This window comes from Glarea lozoyensis, assembly GCF_000409485.1.
Source record: "Glarea lozoyensis ATCC 20868 chromosome Unknown GLAREA14, whole genome shotgun sequence".
Lineage (NCBI taxonomy): Eukaryota > Fungi > Ascomycota > Leotiomycetes > Helotiales > Helotiaceae > Glarea > Glarea lozoyensis.
Window position 1 is genome coordinate 1163859 of NW_007360988.1, and position 16685 is coordinate 1180543.

The window sequence follows — 16685 nt, forward strand, 5'->3', positions numbered from 1 at the left end:
CTCACATCTCGACCGAGATGGCTGCTTCCGGATGGATTTGTAAAAAGGGCATCGGGAGCCGCCGTGATGGATTGTTTGTTGCTGGCGATGTAAGCTTGGGATGAAGTGAGGGAAGGTTGAGGAGAGTCGTCGTTGATTTGACATGTCGTGTATCGAGATGATCACCCAATGGAAGTTTAACCATATGTTAATCTTAAACTAGACCCAATTAGTCTATTTTTATTTCAGCCAACCCCTCTCCGCACTCGTGACTTCGGCTATTTCACACCAGTGACACCCCGGCTTGTGCTCCAAGGGAAATTCGCCAATTGCCAATCGAATTGTCCCTCGAACAGAAGCTCGATCCTACGTGTCCATATCTTCTTGTAAGTGTTAAAGCCGGTCATTATCTCACCCAGAAATCATTTACTGACTACGTAATCTCAGGCAATCCTACAAAATCAACATGCGTTTCCTCACCTTGTCAATTGCCGCTTTGGCATCTGCCGTCACCGTCTTGGCCGCCGACGAGGTCAAAATCGATGTTACCCGCGCTGTCGAGTGTGAGCGCAAGTCCCAGAAGGGAGACAAGATCTCTGTGCACTACAGAGGTACTCTTCAGGATGGAGGCAAGCAATTCGATGCAAGCTACGACAGAGGGACGCCTTTGAGCTTCGTTGTTGGCAAGGGAAGCGTCATCAAGGGGTGAGTTGGTTGCTTGTTGGGCAGAAAGGAAACGGTGGACTGACAATTGCAATAGTTGGGATGACAACCTCCTTGATATGTGCATTGGCGAGAAGAGAACTCTCACCATCCCACCAGCTTTTGGCTACGGTGACAGAGCTATGGGGCCAATTCCGGCTGGCAGTACCTTGAGTGGGTTTCATGGCTTTACCTCTTCACAATCATTAAGCTAATTGGTTTTTAGTCTTCGAGACCGAATTGATGGGCATTGATGGAGTCGAGGCACCCGTAAGCATTATCGAGAAATCCTCCGCTAGCAGCGTAGCAGATTCCGCTACAGAAGGTGTGAAGCACGGAGCCGCCAGTGTTGTATCCAAGGCCGCAGAGGCCGCAATGACCATCCTAGCTGACACTGATGGCGATGGACAGGAGCACAACGAGTTGTAGGTGGTGGAAAAGGCGAAGTGTGTAACGAATGGAATTGGGGGTTGTGTTGAGAGCTAGAGGGGATCGGTGGGCCATGACGATCATTTACGTCGAAAATATAAATAGGATATATCCAAGCACTCCCATACAAACGTGCATCTTGAGCATCTTCGTGACCCAAGTATTTGTGGCAATCAAACAGGATCAACGTAATGGAGACTTTCAAAGAAATTGTACCCTCAACCCCAATGAACAGCAACCCGATAAACATAGTAAACCGCAAGCGCCTTAAACCGATTTTTTTAATCCCTTTCTGATCTTGATGTCCGACAACCAAACTTCCCATTGTGGTATCATGCCATGCGCCCAATTCATCCTGCGTCTCAAATTCCTTAACGCCATATATATTCAATCACACCTCCATATCTGCCGGATCTTCCATTGTTTCGTTGGCAGCAGCACCCGTACCTTCCGGCCCTTCAAACTCTGTTTCCGTTAGAACCCTCCGCACAGCGGGGGAGGTGGGGTAACTCACTCTGTCTACACATAGGACATTGTCCCTTTGAAGTCTCCTGCTTAATCCACTCATCTATACAATGCTATTCCCCTTAGCACAATCCCACGTTCAAAACGAGACTGCCTTTCAACTCACTTCGTGGAAACTGTGCCCGCATTTCCCAGATACTGCGATTTTGCGATTAGCAACACCGCTACCGAACGAGGTTTTGGAGGTACATACGTAATTTGCAATCATCTCCTGGATATGTGCATTTCGGACATGTGCCATCGAAGTGTACTTGGCAGATACCGCAGACGTCGTCCTCGGGGATGTCCCATCGCCATGTTGCTACCGCGTTCCATTTGCGGATCTTGACTTTCATGCTGGATTTTTCGGCCCCGATGAAGTGGCAGATTTCGGTGGCACTAGCGCAGAGTCGCAAATCAATTTTTAGCTTCGTTGAGCTTTAGAAGTAGAAATTATGATGTTGGTGATTTTTGAATTATTATTTATTGACTTGAGCTTGGCTGATCCAGCAACTATCGTGTCGATTACTCTCACATGCGTCATGGTCCAAGCTTCCAAGCTACCGCCGCCGCCCCAGCCTTATCATCTCTAGCAAGTAATTTGTCAATGCAACCTCCAGCGTTCCGAACAAATTCCAAACCCCTCTTTCTTTACCATCCATTTTCCTTTGTCGCAGAACGATTGGGACTGAAGAGATAGAGCTACAGCTTCGGCATCGTCTTATCGGTACTTACTTCCGACAGCTTCTTTCTATGCGCTCTCGATAGCATATCCGCAAGACAGCACGCCATGGCGGCCGTTGCTTTCCTCACCAGAGGCGCACGCGCGCACTCTCCCATCTTTCGCACGACTCAATTACGATCTCCTATCCTCCGACTAAGCTCGATAGCTGCGGAAAGATCATTCTCATCCTATCTTGTCACCCCCAAAGAGCTCAAGGAAGCTCTCAAACAGAACCCTATGACTAAGATCTCTACAGCACCAAGAACGGTCGCAGTATGTGCTTCATGGTTCTTACCAAACGACGGACGCAACGGTCTCGATGTCTTCCGTAAAAAGAGGATACCTAATTCCAGGTTCTTTGATCTAGATAAGGTTATCGACAAACACTCCCCTTATCCACATATGCTTCCTTCGGCTTCTGATTTCGCAAAAGCTATGAGTGGGTTGGGAATTCGAAGAGATGATACAGTTGTGGTTTACGATTCTGCGGAGATTGGAATATTTAGTGCGCCAAGAGTAGGATGGACAATGAAGGCATTTGGACATGATTCGGTTCATCTTTTAAACAACTTCAAATTATGGGTGGATGAGGGTTATCCTACTGAAAGCGGGGAGTTTTGGGACGTCGATACCTGTGTGTATCCAATTCCAGATTTTGACGGAGCACAAGTGGCGGAATTCGAAGAAGTTAGAGATGTGGTTTCGGATCAGAATAAGGAGGGTGCTGAGGGCGTACAGATTTTGGATGCGCGATCGGCAGGGAGATGGAGCGGGAAAGACCCAGAACCAAGAGAAGGATTATCATCTGGACATATGCCGGGGAGCATCTCTGTGCCAATTACTGAGCTGCTGGATCCGGTCAACAAAACCTTTTTGCCAGGCGATCAACTACGGAAGGTCTTTGAGAGCAAGGGCGTTGATCCAAATAAGCCAATTATCAGCTCTTGTGGTACAGGAGTTACTGCTGCGATCATCGATGCCGCTTTGAGTGAGGCCGGATATGGTGACGAGAAGAACAGGAAAATATACGATGGTAGCTGGACGTAAGTGAACATTACTTGTATCTGAAGAATACTTTGCTGACATGCTATAGTGAATGGGCACAACGTGTCAAACCGTCGGATGGACTTATAATCAAGGAGGAATAAGGATAAGGAGTTTCTAATCTTTACTGCTGCATTTCAGCGTTTGCATGTGGTGGATACCCCGGCTTCTCTCCTCTGGACTCGACTTTGTAGATGATATTTGGGGATATTTCGAATACATACAACGCGCTCTACTCTAAATCATACCAATCTCACAACCCTGTATGGGACTTCAATCCTACTAATCATCTGGAAGTATGTTCGTTTTTTCAGCTAGATTGTTGTTGGATTCCTGTTCTGGTAAGGCCTTGCTGCAAGTTTTGTTGGATTATATCTGTGATCGGCGACGTTTGATATGCATGTTCATCCCATGCGAGAAGCTTTCCCGTCTGGGGTAGTCTAGCTTTGTTGGTTCTGTTTGAACGTTACATTTCGCTCTATGATCTCCCGACGTTTGTTTGCTTACATGTCTAAAAATGACATACTAACTATATCCACAAATCAAGTGGTCTGGATGTTGCTTTGACGTTGTCATACTTACCTACCTACCTAGGTAGATATGCTCCATTGGACGAGTAGGTATGTCAGGTGATTTCTTCCTTGCTCGCCCACTTCTCCTGATTGAACCTTGTCTACTACCTAATCTGTAAATATGTACTCTAAATACCTAGTACTTGGAGGCTTTACCTTTCATCTTAGTCTTTCAAACTTTAAATAAGACCATTATGGACCACATGTACTCGAGTATCTCAAGCTCGTCCCACAACGCAATTTACCCACCGAATACCCGCTATCAAACGGATCTACGAAGTCGCGGGGTTGCCCCATCTCCACCACACAACGTCAGCAGAAATGCCTCGAAGTGGGGTTTGGGGAAACGTACACGAGGCTTTCGGATGGATGCCGAGCTGACAGCTCCGTTGTCGTTCCGAGTTTATTTGCATTGATTATGTTTGTTGGTGAGATTGAGACTCGTGAGGCAGTTTGCTGCTTATGAGCGGGATTTCTTTTCAGAACGAGACACGGAAGTAGAGGTGCTTCGAAATATCACGTTGTAACAGCAAAGTACCTACTACTGGTTATATCCTCACGGCATCCTCCCGAATAGGATCGGCACAGAACGCCCATGTTGGTTTTTCCACTTTACGGCCCACCACGGCAATAATTCTCTTCACAGAAGTACCTGGTATCGTCTCGTTCGTGCATCGGGGAAACTACCTAGCCGTCCACACACATCCCGCACCTCCTCCAAGTACTGGCTACAAACGCAATACTCACACAAACCGAGCGTTTAAAACGCTCTATTCGCTGCCCTCGCTGCAACCCCCATGGTGTATTCGTACAACCCTATGCGCGTTCTTCACCACCCAGCTCTCTCGTCTCATCCAATAACACACCCATCTCTGCTATGCGTCCGTCTGGCAGCCACATCCGGCGCATTCCCCTGCGAAGCACCACCTCTTTAGCCATTGCACCGCGTGTGCGAGTTTTGCTATGAATACAGCCGATGTGGGCGTCTCGTCGTTTCTCTGCCATCTAGTCTTCTTGCTTGGACGCTTAGCGCGAGAAACGTGTCGATTGAGGAAAGGAAGTCATGTCTACGACTGAACAGCCGACCGAGACGCCTGTAGCCGCTGAGGAGGTTGCGTCGCCTGCTACGAGTGATCCGGCTGCTGCTGGTCCGGCTGCTGGCTTGGAGGCTGAGGTTTGTGTGACGGTTGTTGATGTGAGGCTATTGAATTGACTTTGGCTAGGCCGACGATCATCGGGATGATGCTGATTCTGCTCTTGGTGATGTGAGTATTTTTGCTTTAGGTTATGTCGTTATAGTTTGTGACTTTTGCTAGGGCGAGTCGTTTGCCAGCTCGACGACCTCTGTTGGGTCGAGTATCATGAAGCATCGGCAGGAGAATGGTCGAACATATCATGCATACAAAGATGGGAGTAAGTATTCTAGACCCTTGTTTTAGATTATATGCTTATTTTTATTAGAATATTTGTACCCTAATGATGAGGTGAGAAAGATGTATATCTCAATTCGTTCGTGGCTAAGTTCAAATAGTCTGAAAATGACCGTCTAGGTGAGGACACACAGCACTTACAAATTTTAGCCATCACTAACCCCACTAGATCTTCAACATCACATATATAGTTTGATGTATGATAATAAACTTCATAAAGTTGTCTTTGATAAAGATAAACCCGTTCATCGAGTTTTGGATGTCGGTACGGGGACAGGAATTTGGGCAATTGATTATGGTAAGTACATCTTCCTTCCTGTCACTTTCCAAGCTAATTGGAATAGGGGATGAACACCCGGAAGCGAAGGTAAAATATAATAGCGTGTTTTGAACATGACATCTAATCGTCCTTAGGTTTTGGGTGTTGATCTAAGCCCTATCCAACCAGACTTGTTAGTAATCATCCTTCGTCTTTCACTATCTGTCTAACATAAGCAGTCTCCCGCCAAATGTAACTTTCGAGATTGATGACGTTGAAGAGCCATGGACCTATCATCACAAATTCGACTTCATCCACGGTCGCATGATGACTGGATCGCTAGTCAGCTGGTCCAATTATTTCGCTCAAGCCTTCGAGTCTGTCTTCCTTACCCGCTTCATTTTCTCCTTCCACGCTAACGAAATATCAGGAACTTAACACCAGGAGGCTACATCGAGCACTCTGACGTCACATTCCCCTGTGGCTGCGACGACGGCACTCTCCCCGAAGACTCTGCTCTCAAGAAATGGGGTGAGATGGTTCTCAGCGCATCTCAAAAGATCGGAAGACCTTTGGATAGCGCGATTCGCTATAAGCAGGAGATGGAAGAAGCGGGATTTGTGGATATTGTTGAATATGTTGATTTGTGGCCTATTAATAAGTGGCCTAAGGATCCGAAGTATAAGGAATTGGGTACGTATCCAAATCTCCCAACAAATTGGACTAATAAAGACATCTGATGAGAGAGATAATGCTAACGTCCTGTAGGTCTCTGGAATAACGAAAACCTCGTCGGTGGCCTAAGCGGATTGAGCATGGCTCTCTTCACTAGGGTGCATAATTGGAGCACGCAGGAACTCGAGGCTTTTCTCGTGGATGTGAGGAAGGATATGAAGAATACTAAGATTCATAGTTATATTACCATGTAAGTCCGTCGGATTATGTGATTGGCTTGACTGATGAAGGGGTAGACGTACTATTCATGCTCGAAAGCCTTCGTAGGTGATGGGGTGGGGTTGAGTGCTTGGCTTGCTTGTGTATTTAAAGCGCTGGGGGAGGAACAGAAGATGAGCCGGACTACTGGATATTCCGTCACATAGGTTTATTGCATATTACCATTCGAATACGGCACTAGCTGGTTCCCTTTCTATCTACATATCCCAAGCCTACAACCACACTTCCATGAACGTTGAGAGTACTCGTTGGACTCCCATCACATTACTTTCTGCGACTGTTTGCTTGGCGGTCTTATTAATACGATGGATACTCAACACTCCCCTTGACTAGTAACATCCTAAGATCACTCTCTCATTCCCTCTACTCTAGTGCAAAATTTCGCTAATTTTCCTTCTACAGCATACTGCCAATACGACAGATGACTTGCATACTATAGACCATGGCCCATCTCCAGCCCTCACACCTAATTACTCAAGACCCTTCCGTCAGGCGAATTGTCCTGATTCTACATGCTAACTGCCCATATTTTCTAAACAACAACCATGCTCAGTTCCCATATGCATGTTTCGGCCGAATAGTTCCGTCCCCTCCACGGTATTCCATTCGCCGTGCCTCCCCAGACGACTAACATACAGTCTCTCATCCCAAACTTCCATCCTCAGTACGATAACTCCACCGCACCGGCCTAACATGTTAATATATAAAACCAATGGCCTAATCATCTCAAAATATAAAACCCCTTCTTAATCTAATTTAGAATCCCATCTATCGCAACCATGGTCCTCACCCTCTACGGCTCAGCCATGTCCACAGCCCGCGTCCACGTCGTCCTCCTCGAATTAGCCCTAGAATACAAACACATCCCCATCGACATATCCAAGGGCGAGCAAAAACACCCCTCATACATGAAAATGCAACCTTTCGGCAAAGTCCCCGTCCTCGACGACGACGGCCTCGTTATTTATGAAAGTCGAGCGATTTGCAGGTATCTAGCCAGGTAAGTGCCAAACTCATGGTGAAATAAGAGAGGTGTTGATGGTGTTGGGGGTTAGGAAGTATCAATCGGGGACGAAATTTATGCCAGATGACGACGATTTCGAAGCGTATGCAAAGTTTGAACAGGCTGCTTCCATTGAAATTAGTTATGTTGCAAGCGCGGCGGAATGTATTGGGACGGAGATGGTTATCAAAAAGTCCTCTCCCCCCCTGTGGCTCTTCCCCCCTTTCCCCTCTTCCCTCTTCCCTCTTCCCCCCCTTTCCATCAACTCACACGCCCACAGATATCAAAACCTCGGTCCCCCAGACCTCCAGCGCGTCGCGCAAGCCGAAGCGGATCTCCGCGCCGTCTTCAAGGTGTATGAGGATATCCTGGGCAAGCAGCGGTATTTGGCGGGAGATGAAATTAGTTTGGTGGATCTGTTCCATCTGCCGCATTTGGAGGCGTTGTGGGTGGGTGGGTATGAGGGGATTTGGGGGGGGGTGTGGGAGGGTGGGGGAGTGGTGGGAGAGGGTTAGGGGACGGGAGTGGTTGGGGGAGGGTGGGGGGGTTGTGGAGGGGGGAGGGAGGAGGGGAGGGGGGAGGAGGGGGATTGGTTTTGGTGATGATTGTTCTTTATTAGCGCTGTCTAAGGATGTCTTTCTGTAGAGTGCCTCAGAGTGTGAATACTTAGTTTTCTCTTTTTTTCTTGGATCATATCTGCTCTTCATTCGCTTATGAATATCCAGCATTAGCGCACAAACAGGGGAAAATTCATTGTTAAAATGACAATGGTTTAGTTCTTTCTCTCATCTCTAGATGGATTACAAGATAGAAAAGCCGCTTCCCTTTTATCTTGCATTAACGGGCATTGATTCTTGACAGGTACCTGCTAGCAACCGCTCTGCTAAGACTGACATTCTTTCTCTCTTGCGCATGTAAGAGTTTATGTATAGCATGTCTCAAAGAAGTTGTAACGCTCTTTAAAAAGAAGATGGATATAACACGATCGGTTTTGCTATCTATATACACTCCCGCAACCGACCCTATCGCGATACAACATGGCGTTCGGAACCAACTCCGTGGCCAGGCGGGGTCCAAGAACAGTGTTGGATGGATTACAACATTACGATTGATTTTATACGGGAAATCCTAAGTCGGGACCAGGTAAGACGGAGAGTGTATGCCGCGCTACTGGGGGAGAATCAGCGATTGAAGGAGAGGATTGGGCGGTTGGAGGGGGAGGTTTTGAGCGGGAGATGGAGAATGATATAGTGAACGTGGTGAGGCGTGAAGAAATTAGTAGAGCGTGAGAGAGGACTTGATGCGTTGCGACAGTTTGGTTTTGATGAAAAGGTGGTGGTGGTGGTGGGGAGGGTACTTGGGAGATTGCGCGGTGGGTGTTTGGATGGGTAGAGGTTTGTAGGTTTGAGAGTGAGAATGAGCTAGGACATGAGATAACGTCAGGTAAATAAGTTGTTTGGTCATGGATTCGTTATTGATATCTTTGAAATTGGTATTCTTGGTCTCGTGGGATGAGAATGTGGTATTTTAAATGCGTTCTTATGGCTCGACTATGTAGAAGCGGTCGATGCACAGTAGTGCACTGCAAACCTGATGGGACACTATGTAAACATACCAATTTCAGAAAACGACGTTCTAACACAACTCAATATATTTACTCAAAAGACTCTATTTAGTAAGCGTGGAGCTTAACAGTATTATATGGCAACGAGATGTCCCGTCAGAATTGCAACACATAGGTGTTAGGTTCGCTTTTTTCAGGTCACGAAAATTAAAGTTCTTTCATAGACAATTGTTCTTTCTCATGTCCCACTCCGAAACACGACGTCTTTGGGGTGGATGTTTTGCTGTAATGGTTTTAGGTGCATAAGAAAAATAAAGCGGAATCTTTGTCTGGGCTTAAAGGGCTTTTTGTACATCCAGTTTCGAAAAACGGATACTTTAAGACATTTCCATTGATATCGTGAAACTTATCTTAGAACCATTTTGATTGATGTGAGACACATGCACGCACAGCTGCTCTCAATGGGTTGGTGTTTTCATGGTTGCATGGGCAAGTTATCGAACAATGAAGTCTTTGTGGTGGGAGAGTGATGAGCTTTAGCAATGGGAAGTTGAAACTTAAGTGAAAAATGTCGTCTCTCTTTCAGCGAAATAGTATTAATCAACAATCTTCAGCCTGGTAAAGTTCTGACTTCATACTCTACAGACATTTTCTTCATTCCCAAAACTACACGACCTCCGTTACCTGGAACGTCAAGATCTACGAACACAGAACCAAGTGTTCCCATTCAAAGCAGAAGAATCCAAACTCAAAACATCAACACACTCAACCACCATGCCATCTCCACAAGCCTCCTCTACACTCACCTCCGAAGCTACTTCAACAATCCACCAAATCCAACAAAACCTCAAAACCCACAAAATCGACCACGAGGAATACCTCCTCTCAATGACCGACGCCATCAACCAACTCGCGCAGTCACAAAAGGAATTAGAGACGCGAAACTCGGAACTAGAAAGCGAGAACAGGAGATTGAAGCGGAAACTCAATAGCGCGAAGGACGTCGTGATGGGGTTGCAGGAAATTATGGGCGGTTTAAAGGATCGGGATGAGGAAGCGATACCGATCCGTGAGCAACTCTCGGGAGTGGTCGATTGGATGTTTAGGGAGTTGAAGTGGCTTGAGGATTGGATTTGAGAGGGTGGCGGGGGTTGGGTTGGAGGTGAGGGTGGGGGATTAGTGGGTATGGAGATTCGGATGGTGATTTGAGGAGGAGGGGAGGTAGATGAGAGTTTGGTGGGTGGAAAAATTTGTGATGGGAGGCGTAGAGTTTGGTGGCAATGAATCTTTTTGAGGAAGTTCAGATGCCTATTAGATCTGATTTAGAAACGAATGACTTGGAGACTGGTTAACCTTGCGACGAAGTTTGACTTTTCATCTGATGTCGATATCAATTGGCTACTCAACAGCTTTGCATATCTTCGTTAACTCAAGATTGACTTTAACTCCGCGCGTTGTAATGATTGAATTCTGATAGGGTCCAATGGTAATACACATTTAGAGTCACAAACAACATGCTAACAAGAAATCTACATTCACTCTTTCCCGATAACGTCCAATGAAGTGAGCTTTTCATTCACTTTGGCTCCATGCGCAATGATTTCCATACTTCTCTTTTACCAAACCCACACCAACTTCGTCAACTGAACACCATCAAACTCGGCGAACAAAAGCCATGGCCTTCTACAACCCCCTGAATCACAACCGAAATGCTAGAGACAAAGATCGAAATGATTTCGAAATCAAAATGAAGGACGTCAGGACAAGAACCGCCAAGTTAGAGCAGAGAATTACAGCACAGCTAGTGAAGATCAAGGATTGGGCGCTTAAGAGGAAGAACTTTCAAACGACGGCACCGGGAAAATCGGACGAAAATGGGAAGAACGTGGTTGGGAAGGAGGCAGTGGGAGGAGGTTTTTTGATGGGATTTCAAGGGTGGCGTTTTGGAAAGGGTATATCGTGATGAATACTTTGAGGATGCAAGTGGTTTTGGGAAGTGTTCAAACTATTTTGTACAAACCGAGATGTAAGATTCCCAGACAACCTCCAAAGTGCCATTGCACAAACTAATCTTGAAGTAAGGTGCCTAGATTATCGAAACGTTCGAGAATTATTTGTCATCAATGGTTTCACAACAGGTACACTCAGCCATGATTGTTTCCAGGATTGTTGGTAATTATGACTATGATTATGGGTTTTTTGTGCTTGAGTATTTTAATCCTCGACCATGAATCTTTGAAAGGCCACAACTCTGAGATTGCAGTAGTTACAAATATAGAGTGCCTCCACAATCCAACCCCCTTCTAAACTACCAGCCTACCACTTTCTTGATTGACTTTCGCTATCTTCATCACTATGCATCCTCGAGATTTGATCTTCCCACGTCTGCATATCAACAAAATTCCCTCCTCGCCTCCGAAACCAGTAACAATTGAATCACTGAAGGAAGAAAATCAGTTATTACGTGCCGAACTTAAAAGATCAATTGCAAGGGTCAAGGAACTTGAGCGAGAGGTTTCTATGTTGACGAAGAAGTATGAACGGTTGAGGAAGGAGGATAACGAATATCAGAGTTGACTGGAGGAAAGTGATTGAACGGTGGGATTGTTGGGTTTTGAAAGAGGTTAGGGCTGGTAGGGTTCAGAGGCTACTAAGGGAGTGTGATGGTAGGAAAGTTGGATGATAGCAGTCGTAACAAATGACTACAACAAAATATTTGTGCAAATAGTTTGCTCTTGGACCAATATATCAGTTGCCTAGGAAACAAACACTGTGATGCTAGACAAGTCACAGAGTACCACCAAACAATGAGTAAAACACTTCCATCCCACATCCAAAACGACCATAAAAGTCACAGAATGACCCTACTTCCTCTCCACTCATCCACAACCTCACATCATTTGACTACCCCCCAAGGCTCAACAAGTCTCTCAGTCACTTCCTGAAAATATCCACACCACTTCCAAAAACAGAAGCCGACATTGCCCATCTGCTAAAGATGCCAGAACCAGATCAATTCAAAGTAGTGGAAGCTATGATATTGAAAATCAAGACGCTTGAGGAGAAATTAAAAGAAAAAGAGCAAGATGTCAATCAAATGAAAGAAATCAACAGGGGCTATGAAGCTAAGTTGGGAGGTGGGGGAGGCAGGAAATGAGAAATCAATAACTGGCGGGGGAGGTTGGCGGGAAAGGGGAGGAATGAATAAGGGTGGTGGTCACGAGGCTTTTAGCCACGAATCTTGATAAGAGATAGTAGAAGAAGTGCAACTCCTAAAGGAGGAAATCGTAATGATGAGATGAAATGGTATGAAAGCATTTGACTTACAAACTGTTTACTGTGTTCTTGCTTCCTGTGCACATGCTGGTGGGTTATTCTAGGAAAGCTTGGAAATAAAATTATGTCTACTAATTGTATAATTTAAGTAACCTAAATAAAGTAAATTGGGTAGCTGAACATAACACAACTACCTATCGCCGAGTAACTTATGGATAATGTTTGAGTAATTAAATTACGCCAAATAAGTAATACTCTAGCGAATAAGGGGGGTTCTCGCTTAAATATGTCAGCTGACTTGCACCCTCCACTCGTCATCTAAAGAGTCTGACATAAATAACTCATGAGTGACTTAAGGAGATACTCACTAGAGTCTTTATTTAAATTAAACTCAGCTCTTGCTTGAGTAAATGGTAAATAATCAGAATAATTAGAGTAACTGGTGAGTATACTACACACCAAATTCATCTCTGACCATGACTTAAGGATGCCTTGTTCTCATCGGAAGGGCTATATAAACTCTAGCGATGAAGCTCCTGCATCATTCCACCACTTAGCTATCGAAATTCATTCTCAATCTCATCCCTCCAAGATTTAACATCTTGTTTACCTCCAATGCGTCCCCAAATGCCCCCTTCGGACCAAAAGCTAGCGACAAAAAGTCCTTCTCACTTACGACTTGAAAAGCAAGAAAATTATGAGCACAAGCAGAATGCCTTACTAGACGGAGAGATCCTTGAGCTGATGCGCCGGATACATGATCTAGAGGGTGATCGTGACTATTGGAAAGAACGCGCTCTCAAAGGCGAGGTTCGCCATAACGATATGGTGAAGGATCTAAAAGCTGGAAAAAAAATTCCAGAAGTCTTGAAGGAGAATGTGAAAAAGTATGGAAATTGTGTTGAGATGAGAGAGGAGGAGAAGTATTGGAAGAGGGAAGATGGAAAAGGGGATCTCGGGAAAGGGGGAAATGACAACAAGAAGCAAACTGGGAAGAACCATAGGAAGTGAGTTAATGGAGAAGACTTAGTGATGGGAATGTGACGATATTGAGCAAACTAGGATCTGACATTCGTCGTGATTTAATGAAATATGTATTGTATTTGGCAAAACGTAGGAATGACTCTTGATTCAGAGCGAAAGTATCCGCATATTGCTTCTATCATATTTATATTTAAAGAACAAACGTACTGATTCCATTCCGAAAAGAGTTCCTTAAGAGTCAAGAAATATCTTCACAGCATTACTGTTCCAAACTCAACACACAACCCCGAACTCATACCCATTATCAAACACCAAAAATGCAGCCTTTCAACGGCAATAGAAACTTTAATGGCAACGTTCCGTTTAACGGTAATCGACCCTCTAATGGCAATCGCTCATCTAGGGGCAATGGACCCTCGGGTGGCAATGGTTCTTCTAATGGCAACGTCCCTTCTGGTAGCAACGGCCCTTCTAGGGGCAATGGACCTTTCAACAGTAATAGTCCCGTCAACAAAAATGGTCCCTTCAATAATAGCGGCCCCTCTAATGGCAATGTCCCTTCTAGAGGCAATGGAACTTTTCACAATAATGGTACCTCTAACGTCCACGATCCATTTGTTGGCAATGGGCGCCCCAACAGAGATGCGCCCGATAATAGAAATGAATGTTTTAGCAACAACGGGCCTTCGAATACAAACGGCCCTTCTAATGGCAATCAAATCTCTCCAGAAGGTTTACTAGAGGCAGGGCAATCGAGATTGGAGACCGAGGTTGAATATTTAAAAACTCGTTTGGAATCGCGGTAAAGGCGGGATTGAATAGAGCTGGCTTGGAGAGCCGAATAGGTGATAGAGGAAATGGAGGGAATGTTTAGGTGAAGTTTGACTAAGGTTTTGTTGGCGATTCTTTTGTTTGAGAAGAGAAAGTTGTTAGGTGGAGGATGAATCAGAGATTGATACAGTCATATTAAACATATTGTTTGGAACAAAAAAGACGCTACTCTGACACAAGAGGCTGTAATCCTCAACCAAATAACATGCAGTCACTTATCTAGTGACTCTAGTCTGTCATATAAATAACCCAGTTCCTATATGCGCTCATTCATCTTCAGAAAACCCACTAACACAGCGTTTTAAGCCCAACCTTACCAAGGTCCAAGATCTATCATTTCATCTTCAATCATGTCACTACAACCATTTCCACCACCCGCATCTCCACCTTCCCCTTTTGGAGGGCCACTCATCCATCCTCCACCGTTGACCGCCGAACAACAAATCAAGCAACTAAAAAGCAGAGTAGAAGAACTCGAAGGGGCCCAAAGAGATTATCAGTTGCAGAATCAGGCACTGGCAGAGGAAAATACGAAGCTAAAGATGAAAATTGCTACATTAACTAAACGTTGTGACTCGCTAGACCCGGTCGTGGAAAAAAAGAAGAGGGGAAATCGAAGCCGGGATACAGAGATGAAGAAATCTTGGTTAAGTAAAGCTACGAGCTAGTTGAAGTATGGAGGGTGTTTTAAGATTGTGGGGTGTATTGATAGCTTTTGAAAAAATCAAATTCTTGCCTTTTGGGAAAACAGTAATAGCACTCCTGAATATCAAATATGAGATGACATGATGTATGTGTTTATCATAATCTAATTATATTGTCAATTCACTACCCAGCATTTTTGTGTAATTTGATGTCATTGTCAATTCACTGTTCATTTTGGTATCCACCAATTACAATATGCCTGTCACACCTACAAAGTTCCCCCAAAATGGGAACTTCGCAAAACAAGCCTAACCTTCTTAAATCATAAACAACTTAATCATCAACAACACATCTTCCTCCAAACTTCCCTCGCGCTCCAACTTCGCATCACACATTCAATACTCATATTCCACCAGCTTCGAACTCACGCTTCAATAAAATTGTCAAATCGCTTCACGAAAGAAATGTCCTCAGAACCCGAGACCCCCGTCATGATCGAGTGTCTGAAACGACAAGTCGACGCTCTAAGTGCACAGGTCGACGCTCTAAGTGCTGAATTGGAGGCAGAAAAGGCCAGGAATAAGGAGTTGGAGCATAAGAATTCTTGTTTGGAGCATGTAGTTACGATGCTACAGGATCATATTCGAGGGAGAGAAAAGTGGGACGAGATTTTGAAGATTAGGGGATGGGATCAGGAGAATAACGGCAAGAAGAAAATAGAAGAAGATAAAGAAGAAGAGCAGACAAAGGCAGACAGCGAGGATGATAGTGAGAGGAATGTAGAAGAAGACATGGGGGTTGACATGATGGATGAGGGGGTTTGGCAGGGGCTCGAGAAGCTGGGGGGAAGTGAGTAAGGTTATTGTTAGGATTGGTACAGTTAAAATGTGTGGTTGTAACGTTACAAGAAAATTACCGGAAGAGGGTTTGGAGGAATAGGGACGGGCGAGTACGAAGAAGGAGAAGAAATAGATAGCACAATAGCAGCTTGTGCAGACGTGGGAGGATTGATGACAGTTGAAAGAGGATATTAGGTTTTGTGATCGTCCATTTTGGGTGACCGTGTTAGTGTTTGAGGTCAATGACTCGATATGGAGAAAACATGGGTGACAATTCTAGACAAATTATGATGTGACAAATTTGCTATATAAACATTCCTCAATCATTGCAAACAAACGATTGTTATAAATTGTTTACTAGTCCTCCCCATTTGCTCCATCACTAGAAATAGAATACCCCTCTCCAACTGCAGAATATTTTACCCAGCCGAGTCTGATCAATAACTCCCGGTCACTCTACACCTTAAAATACCACCTATGTTGCCACCCCAGCCACCCTCAACACTCCAACGCGACTTCGACGCTGCGTTCCAGAAATTACAAGCTCTAATCGCTAGAAATGGTAGACGACCGACGGACGAGGCACGATTGAATTATCATCGTGAAAATTTAACTCAGTTGATTAGAGAGATCGAGTCAATTGAGAGAGAGAGGCTGGAGAAAAGATTTGGGCAGGCTTTTGGAGATGGAGAGATTAAGATTGCTAAAGTTGGTAGATAGGAGATTTGGATAAGAGAGGGGAGGGTGTATAATTTTAAAAGAATGCGGGAAGAGCCACAAACGCTTAGACAAGCAGTATTGACACGAAAGAGTTAAGTTTGTCTTTTTCGTGACAAAGGTTGTTTAAAAGTCATCATCTCTTCCGAAACCTAGTATGAATCAGAGAGAAACAATGAAAAGCAATCAAGCCACGTACAAACATAACTTCTGAGGATTGTCTTCTTAT

At 44.8% G+C, this 16685-nt stretch overlaps 10 protein-coding genes across 10 annotated transcripts; 9 read left to right on the forward strand and 1 right to left on the reverse strand.

The window, feature by feature from the left end:
• Nucleotides 1-445: 445 nt before the first annotated feature.
• Nucleotides 446-1110, forward strand: GLAREA_06971 (FKBP-like protein; the record flags this gene model as incomplete). Its single annotated transcript, XM_008080919.1, has 3 exons — nucleotides 446-684; nucleotides 740-855; nucleotides 908-1110. 3 exons carry the CDS (start codon nucleotides 446-448, stop codon nucleotides 1108-1110), a joined length of 558 nt encoding a protein of 185 aa, XP_008079110.1.
• A 391-nt stretch (nucleotides 1111-1501) lies between these two features.
• Nucleotides 1502-1970, reverse strand: GLAREA_06972 (RING/U-box; the record flags this gene model as incomplete). Its single annotated transcript, XM_008080920.1, has 4 exons — nucleotides 1502-1575; nucleotides 1625-1688; nucleotides 1742-1773; nucleotides 1829-1970. The coding sequence occupies 4 exons, from the start codon at nucleotides 1968-1970 to the stop codon at nucleotides 1502-1504; spliced, it is 312 nt and encodes a 103-aa protein (XP_008079111.1).
• A 434-nt stretch (nucleotides 1971-2404) lies between these two features.
• Nucleotides 2405-3486, forward strand: GLAREA_06973 (Rhodanese/Cell cycle control phosphatase; the record flags this gene model as incomplete). Its single annotated transcript, XM_008080921.1, has 2 exons — nucleotides 2405-3381; nucleotides 3432-3486. 2 exons carry the CDS (start codon nucleotides 2405-2407, stop codon nucleotides 3484-3486), a joined length of 1032 nt encoding a protein of 343 aa, XP_008079112.1.
• A 1531-nt stretch (nucleotides 3487-5017) lies between these two features.
• On the forward strand, nucleotides 5018-6645 carry GLAREA_06974 (S-adenosyl-L-methionine-dependent methyltransferase; the record flags this gene model as incomplete). Its single annotated transcript, XM_008080922.1, has 12 exons — nucleotides 5018-5128; nucleotides 5178-5219; nucleotides 5271-5367; nucleotides 5416-5438; nucleotides 5486-5504; nucleotides 5554-5682; nucleotides 5729-5751; nucleotides 5799-5836; nucleotides 5883-6020; nucleotides 6074-6336; nucleotides 6412-6568; nucleotides 6615-6645. 12 exons carry the CDS (start codon nucleotides 5018-5020, stop codon nucleotides 6643-6645), a joined length of 1071 nt encoding a protein of 356 aa, XP_008079113.1.
• A 731-nt stretch (nucleotides 6646-7376) lies between these two features.
• GLAREA_06975 (Thioredoxin-like protein) lies at nucleotides 7377-8115 on the forward strand (the record flags this gene model as incomplete). The annotated part of the gene is made up of 2 exons (XM_008080923.1): nucleotides 7377-7597; nucleotides 7653-8115. 2 exons carry the CDS (start codon nucleotides 7377-7379, stop codon nucleotides 8113-8115), a joined length of 684 nt encoding a protein of 227 aa, XP_008079114.1.
• A 1823-nt stretch (nucleotides 8116-9938) lies between these two features.
• On the forward strand, nucleotides 9939-10301 carry GLAREA_06976 (uncharacterized protein; the record flags this gene model as incomplete). Its single annotated transcript, XM_008080924.1, has 1 exon — nucleotides 9939-10301. The coding sequence occupies one exon, from the start codon at nucleotides 9939-9941 to the stop codon at nucleotides 10299-10301; it is 363 nt and encodes a 120-aa protein (XP_008079115.1).
• A 538-nt stretch (nucleotides 10302-10839) lies between these two features.
• On the forward strand, nucleotides 10840-11127 carry GLAREA_06977 (uncharacterized protein; the record flags this gene model as incomplete). Its single annotated transcript, XM_008080925.1, has 1 exon — nucleotides 10840-11127. One exon carries the CDS (start codon nucleotides 10840-10842, stop codon nucleotides 11125-11127), a length of 288 nt encoding a protein of 95 aa, XP_008079116.1.
• Nucleotides 11128-13055: 1928 nt separating this feature from the next.
• On the forward strand, nucleotides 13056-13451 carry GLAREA_06978 (uncharacterized protein; the record flags this gene model as incomplete). Its single annotated transcript, XM_008080926.1, has 1 exon — nucleotides 13056-13451. One exon carries the CDS (start codon nucleotides 13056-13058, stop codon nucleotides 13449-13451), a length of 396 nt encoding a protein of 131 aa, XP_008079117.1.
• Nucleotides 13452-13741: 290 nt separating this feature from the next.
• GLAREA_06979 (uncharacterized protein) lies at nucleotides 13742-14230 on the forward strand (the record flags this gene model as incomplete). Its single annotated transcript, XM_008080927.1, has 1 exon — nucleotides 13742-14230. The coding sequence occupies one exon, from the start codon at nucleotides 13742-13744 to the stop codon at nucleotides 14228-14230; it is 489 nt and encodes a 162-aa protein (XP_008079118.1).
• Nucleotides 14231-15364: 1134 nt separating this feature from the next.
• GLAREA_06980 (uncharacterized protein) lies at nucleotides 15365-15757 on the forward strand (the record flags this gene model as incomplete). The annotated part of the gene is made up of 1 exon (XM_008080928.1): nucleotides 15365-15757. One exon carries the CDS (start codon nucleotides 15365-15367, stop codon nucleotides 15755-15757), a length of 393 nt encoding a protein of 130 aa, XP_008079119.1.
• Nucleotides 15758-16685: the final 928 nt, after the last annotated feature.